Source organism: Gigantopelta aegis, chromosome 13, assembly GCF_016097555.1.
Source record: "Gigantopelta aegis isolate Gae_Host chromosome 13, Gae_host_genome, whole genome shotgun sequence".
Classification (NCBI taxonomy): Eukaryota; Metazoa; Mollusca; class Gastropoda; order Neomphalida; family Peltospiridae; genus Gigantopelta; species Gigantopelta aegis.
The window spans coordinates 26,763,385-26,771,059 of record NC_054711.1 but is presented as its reverse complement, the minus strand read 5'-3'; the positions used below and the strand labels follow the sequence as shown (position 1 = coordinate 26,771,059).

Genomic DNA, 7,675 nt, shown 5'->3' with positions numbered 1-7,675 from the left:
ATTTGTAAGAAGCCCAAACTGGATTTTGTCTTCAAATAATTTCGTACGTACGAAAAAATAATATTTTAGGAAATAAAATGAAATTTAATCTAGTACAAATATTAGAACGATCAGAAACACGTTTAATATACAGCCACTAATATTATATGCAGAAAAATATATTTGATGTGTAATTACAATCGTTAAAAAGTCTCTGTTAGTCAATAACATCTTTAAAATTTCAGCAAACTCAGGAATGTCCCTTTAAAGGCTTTGGTAGATGTTGTCCTGTCTGTGGGAAAAATGCATCTAAATATAGTATACCCCTTGCTGCTAATGAAAGAATGAAGTAGGTTTTCTCTAAATACTATGGTCAAAAATATTAAATGTTCAAGATATTCAATAACAGATGAATACTACATCAATGTGCTCTCATGGTGTAATTAAAGAAACCAAACCTTAACAGCAAAGCATTTCTTTCGTTTTTGTTTGTTTATGTGTTTATTTTTTGTTTCTTTCCTTCTTACTTCTTATCCTTCTTTTTGGTAAACAACTTGATGAAACCATCATTCGTTCTTTCTTTCTTCCTTCCTTCATTTGCCTTCTGTTTGATAAACAACTTGATGAGGTCAGGTTGCCAGCTGTAAATACTACTAGTATAATGTCGGCTGTTGAACTGGTCAGCTGGAACACCTTTACTCTACACAAAACTTGAAACGGACCAAACGTCACGTGACCAGTTCTAGGAGGAAGTAAGGAACTTTTGGAACCGAAGGAAACATGAAGTCGTTCCTCATATTAGCTGTTTGGTTTTTCAACGGAGTTACGTCAATAGAGGTCATTGAGAGAAAAGACAAGGACATCTTCGAACGAGATGGTAGGTTCAGCGTTCCAAACAAAGCGCTTTTGAAAACAGTTTATCTAACTTTATAACAGGCCTGGCAATATTCGGTTACGCTGGCTCCCGTTTGCTTCCATTCAAAAGTTAAATATAGACCTAGAGTAGTTACAGTATGAACGACCTTTCAAACTTAAATATAGACCTAGTTACAGCATGAATGACCTTTCAAACTGAAATATAGGCCTAGCTACAGAATGAATGACCTTTTAAGCTTATAGGCCTAGTTACAATATGAATGACCTTTCAAACTGAAATATAGTCCTAGTTACAGTATGAACGACCTTTCAACTTATATATAGACCTAGTTACAGTATGAATGACCTTTTAAACTGAAATATAGGCCTAGCTACAGTATGAATGACCTTTTAAACTTATAGGCCTAGTTACAATATGAATGATCTTTTACACTTAAATATAGGCCTAGTTACGGTATCAATGACCTTTTAAACTTAAATATAGGACTAGTTACAGTATGAATGACCTTTTAAACTTAAATATAGGCCTAGTTACAATACAAATGACCTTTCAAACTTAAATATAGGACTAGTTACAGTATGAATGACTTTTTAAATGTAAATATAGACCTAGTTACAATATCAATGACCTTTCAAATTTAAATACAGGACTAGTTACAGTATGAATGACTTTTTAAATGTAAATATAGACCTAGTTACAATATCAATGACCTTTCAAATTTAAATACAGGACTAGTTACAGTATGAATGACTTTTTAAATTTAAATATAGGCCTAGTTACAGTATCAATGACCTTTCAAACTTAAATATAGGACTAGTTACAGTATGAATGACCTTTCAAACTTAAATATAGGCCTAGTTACAGTATAAATGACCTTTCAAACTTAAATATAGGCCTAGTTACAGTATGAATGACCTTTCAAACTTAAATATAGGCTTAGTTACAGTATCAATGACCTTTCAACCTTAAATGTAGGCCTAGCTACAGTATCAATGACCTTTTAAACTTAAATATAGGCCTAGTTACGGTATAAATGACCTTTCAAACTTAAATATAGGCCTAGTTACAATATCAATGACCTTTCAAACTTAAATATAGGTCTAGCTACAGTATGAATGACCTTTTAAACTTAAATATAGGCCTAGTTACGGTATAAATGACCTTTCAAACTGTTCAATAAAACAAGCATACACCACTGTGTCAGGGTATTAAATGGCATATTCTTTGCAGCGGGGAAGTGGCTTCAACATTATTCATATTAAGTGGTCAGCAGTGCTGGACTTGTCATTTCATTTCATTTCAACTTATTTTCGTGCTTATATCCAATTAAGGTTCAAGCACACTGTCCTGGGCAAACACCTCAGCTATCTGGGCTGTCTGTCCAGGACAGAGGGTTAGTTGTTAGTAGTTGCATGAATGTCAAAAACTGTCATGTTCATTTTATAAATGACTCCAGAAAATCGGTAATTTGGACGAAATAAGATCTTACTTTGCACTTCTACTTGTAGTTTAAATTTGTCAGTACATCTAATAATAGCCAATGTTAGCAGACATCTTGATGACCTTTGCTTCAGCCAATCAAAACCCTGCTTATAGTGGATCAGTTTGATACTGGTAAACAAATTGTAAGTAATACATTAGGACCAGCCTCGGTGGCGCAGTGGTTTAACCATCGGACTACAGGCTGGTAGGTACAGGGTTCGCAACCCGATACCGGCTCCAACCCAGAGCGAGTTCTTAAGGGCTCAATGGGTAGATGTAAGACCACTGCACCCTCTTCTCTCTCACTAACCACTAACAAACTAACAACTAGCCCACTGTCCTAGACAGACAGCCCATATAGCTGAGGTGTGTGCCCAGGACAGCGTGCTTGAACTTTAGTTAGATATAAGCACGAACATAAGTTGAAATGAAAATGAAATACATTTGGAATGACTGTTGCCACGAACGTGAAAGCCTACCCTAAGTTCAGCCAGCCGTTTTTCTCTAACGTTTGCCAACTATTTTGACTGGTTTCCGCATAAACCAATCAGGCGGACGTTTTTCTGTTCGGTCTAGCTCTGATGTCAACTAATAGACGTTATTTTAATCACATGTGCGCAAAATATTTAACAGCATATGGAGTGTAAGAACAACTTTGTTTGTTTGTTTTGTTTAACAACACCACTAGAGCACATTGATTTCTTAATCATCGGCTATTGGATGTCAAACGTATGGTCATTTTGGCAGTCACAGAGAAGAAACCTGCTAATATATTTGTTCCATTAGTAGCAAGGGATATTTTATATGCACTATCCCACAGACAGGATAGCACATACTACGGCCTTTGATATACCAGTCGTGGTGCACTGGCTGGAACGAGAAATATTCCAATGGGCCCACCGACGGGGATCGATCATAGACCGACCGCGCATCAGGCGTGGGCTTTTCCACTGGAACAAATGTAGCTAATACAGTGTTTTACCATTAAATTACACAATTTATTACAAGTTTAAATTATCAATTTTAGAAGATTCAGTGTGTTTTGGGGCCCTCTCAAGTTGCTCAAAATGCATTTTGCACAAAAAGAAAAGACATTACAGAATATGTTATATAAAACAGAATTAGGATTCTTGACTTTAAGATGTAGTTTATTTTGTAACTCAGTTTTAGACGTGGTAGAAAAAAGACTTAATTAAAACTTTTAACTTTAATCTTGAAAGGAAAGCAAACGATCCGAAAGTTGCAGCGAGGCGTGGTTTATGACGTTAATCAGGAAAAGGGAGAGTTACGCCATGTGAACATAGTCTGGAAACAGACGTAAACAAACTGACGGGAACCAGTGGAGTCACGTACTCCGAGAAAGCTCTGTTTTGTAACGTGATCTCCGACAACCATTTCTGCAAGAAAGTAAAGTCCATTCCAAAATTCCTGTTGTTGATTTTTAAAACATTTATATGAGCGTAGCTGGTTTACTTGTTAGAACGCTTGTGTTAAGTGTGATGAGTACTATATTCAGTGGCGTATCCAGAAAATCCTCTTTCTTTTCTTTTTTTCTTTTTTTTTGGGGGGGGGGGGGGGGCAATGACATGAGGCGTAATGCCAAGGGAATTTTGGGGGAGGTTTGGGGAGGGATCGTAAAAAAATTTTAAAATTAATATATAATAAAATTATAACTCACAAAATTTAGGGGGGGGGGGGCGGGCCCCTGTACCCCCCCCCCTCCCCGATCTGCCTCCGTTATTCCGTACCAGCATCAACAAAGAAGTAGTTTTCGTCAATTTCATCTTGTCTGAATTTTTAAATAAAGTTAGTTAAAGTTGTTTTGTTTAACGACACCATTAAAGCACATTGATATATTAATCATTGGCTGTTGGATGTCAAACATTTGGTAATTTTGACATATAGTCTTAGAGAGGAAACCCGCTACATTTTTCCCATTAGTGGCAAAGGACCTTTTCTATACACCATCCCACTCACAGGATAACACATACCACGGCCTTTGATATACCATTCGTAGTGCACTGGCTGAAACGAGAAATAGCCCAATAGGCCCACCGACGGGGATCGATCCCAGACCGACCGCGCATGAAGCGGGCGTTTTACCACTGGGCTACGTCCCGCCCTGTTTTTGAAATAACAACATTACAGGGGTTTTTTTCCAATGAATTTAAATAGTTATATAAATAGTGGAAAAATTTATAGTAGCAAAAGAGTTGTTTTAAAAAAAAAAAATTTTATCTTTAAAACAAAATTTAATTAGAAACTTTAATTAAAATTAAGGGTTTTTTTTACTACTAATTTATACATTGATGATTTATGTTTATTTAAATCTAACAGGAATGCATTGCCCGATTTTTGTGGGGGGTGGGGTGGGGGTTGGGGTGGGGGGATTGGGGTGGGGGGGGGGGTGCGGAAGGGGGTTGAGAACCCAACACCATAAAGCACTGCTTAACCATCAGACCACGAGGTTAGTGTTAAATGCCATATTTGTTTGTTTGTTTGTTTGTTTGTTTTATGCTATTTCCGTGTTTATAACCAATTGACAAACTTGAAATATTTCCATGTCTTGATGTAGCAAACACTGCTTGTCGTCAATCAAAGGGTTCGGAAGCGGGGATGGGGTAGGGCTCCCCCACTCCAAGTCTGAAAATAATGTCTAATTTGTGTATGTAGTTATGTTTTGTATTCCATAGTTCCATATACTATTGCCAAGATCGTAGCCCAGTGGTAAAGCGCTCGCTCGAAGCGCAGTCGGTCTGGGATCGATCCGCGTCTGTGGGCTCTTTGGGCTATTTCTCGTTCCAGCCAGTGCACCACGACTGGTATATCAAAGGCCGTGGTATGTACTACCCTGTCTGTGGGATGGTGCATATAAAAGATCCCTTGCTGCTAATAGAAAAAGAGTAGCCCATGAAGTGGCGACAGCGGGTTTCCTCTCTCAATATTTGTATGGTCCTTAACCATATGTCTGTCGCCATATAACCGTAAATAAAATGTGTTTAGTGCGTCCTTAAATAAAACATTTCTTTCTTTCCTTCATTTCCAAGGTCTGACCAAAATGTTTTGGGGTTTTTTTGTGTTGGTATGCGTCGTTTACTTTTGTATGCCACCCTACAGCCGATATGTTAAAGCTTCATTTACACGTAAACAATTTGTACCGTACGTGTGTTAAATATAGAAAATAAATAAATAAATATTTTTCTTACACACTCGTTGGTAAAAACATCATACATTATGTTTTGATAACACATGGGTTGTTAACACACGTACGTGTGTTAACAATTTCAAGACATACGACTGACTGCTCTTAGATGATGACCAGGTCACCAGTGCCATGCATCCAATGAAAAATAACACGGTAGAAATAGATTACATTGTTAACCTGACAATCATGTGTCTGTGACGATTAAGTTTGCTACACGTGCAACGGCTGTAAATAACTTTTAGTCGAAAAAGATGTTAAAATTTGCTAAAAAATGGTTTTTGAGGATATGTAAAAATAATACATGCGTGTCTATTAGATACCATTTGTCTCACAACTTGTTGTTTAAAAACGTATCAAACTCGCTTTCGCTCGTTAGATACAATTTTAAAAGAACACGTTGTGAGATAAATGGTATCTAACGGCCACTCATCTATTATTCTCTATATATAAATAAAAATTATAAATAAACATACAAACAAACAAGCAAAAAACAAACACACAAATAAATAACATAAAAAATAAATAAATAAATAAATAAAAATAAATAATAAAATAATAAAATAATTAATACATAAATAAATAAATAAATAAAATAAATAATACCGAGATAGGCGCTTTAAAAATACTGAGACACACGAAGTGTTTATCCAACGATAACCGGGGATAAAATACGTTAAATAAACAGTTAATTCTTCAATCTGGTAAAATACCCTATCGCTAGCATGCACCACGTTTGTATTAGATTACGCTGGGCTTTCATTTCAAAGCAAACGTGATTTTCGAGATTTATATTCGTACAGCTTTTGAAGTAATTATCATAAAAATCACAGAATGAAAACAGATATGACGTCGTCTTTTTAAACAAATCTTTATAAACAAACACGTGGCGGCGAAACTAGAGTTTTACAAGAGGGGTCTGGAAATGAGTGCTTCCCTATTGCCTATTGTATCATATACAGTGATGATGATGATGTGATGATGATGATGATGGTGGTGGTGGTGGTGGTGATGGTGATGATAATGATGATGATGGTGGTGGTGGTGATGATGATGATATTGACGATGATGATGATGATGGTGGTGGTGGTGATGGTGGTGGTAGTGATGACAATGATGATAATACTGACGATGATGATAGTGGTGATAATGATGGTGGTGATGATGGTGATGATGATGATGATGGTGATGGTGGTGGTGATGATGATGATGATGATGATGATACTAACAATCATGATGGTGGTGATGATGATGATGATGATGATGATACTGATGATGGTGATGATGATGATAGTGATGACGATGGTGATGATGGTGGTGATGATGATGGTGATGATAATGATAGTGGTGGTGATGATGGTGATGGTGATGATGATGATGGTGATGATAGTGGTGGTGGTGATGATGATGATGATGATGATGATGATGGTGATGATGATAGTGGTGCTGATGATGATAGTGGTGGCGATGATGATAGTGGTGATGATAATGATGATGATTATGGTGATGATTATGGTGGTGATGATGATGATGATGGTGATGATGGTAGTGGTGGTGGTGGTGGTGATGATGATGACGGTAATGATGATTATGGTGTAATTGTTTTGTGCCAATATCCAAAGGAATGGGGTTTTTAATGACACCGGTGCATTTTAACTACGACTATATATCGACACATGGTCGACAGAGACAGAGAGAAAGAGAGGGAGAGGGAGAGGGAGAGAGAGAGGGAGAGAGAGAGAGAGAGAGAGAGAGAGAGAGAGAGAGAGAGAGAGAGAGAGAGAGAGAGAGAGAGAGAGAGAGAGAGAGAGAGAGAGAGAGAGAGAGAGAGAGAGAGAGAGAGAGAGAGAGAGAGAGAGAGAGAGAGGGAGGGAGGGAGGGAGAGGGAAATACATACCACTACCTTTGAACGCTCTACCACTAAGTTCGAACAAAAAGTGTAAAAGGTTGTTATCCTTCTTCATCTACTGTAGCGTGAGTGACGCTAAAGAAAACATGCCTCTATGACACTTTTAAAGAGCTTATTCTGAGTTTGCTCGACTGTAAGAATTCGTATGTACGAAAATATAGATATAACGCAGTGATATAAAAAGTAACTGTTACAAACATTCGAACACGACTACAAGACGTTTGAT

The 7,675-nt window shown here is 37.2% G+C and overlaps 1 protein-coding gene across 1 annotated transcript in view; it reads left to right on the top strand.

Annotated features, from left to right (window-relative positions):
- The first annotated feature begins 664 nt into the window (after window positions 1-664).
- LOC121387542 (epidermal growth factor receptor-like) overlaps window positions 665-7,675 on the top strand; it is a 16,354-nt gene continuing 9,343 nt past the window's right edge. The window contains exon 1 of the mRNA XM_041518696.1: window positions 665-856. Within this exon, the coding sequence (XP_041374630.1) occupies window positions 760-856 (97 nt within the window). The 5' untranslated portion in view covers window positions 665-759. The remainder of the gene's footprint in view (window positions 857-7,675) is intronic.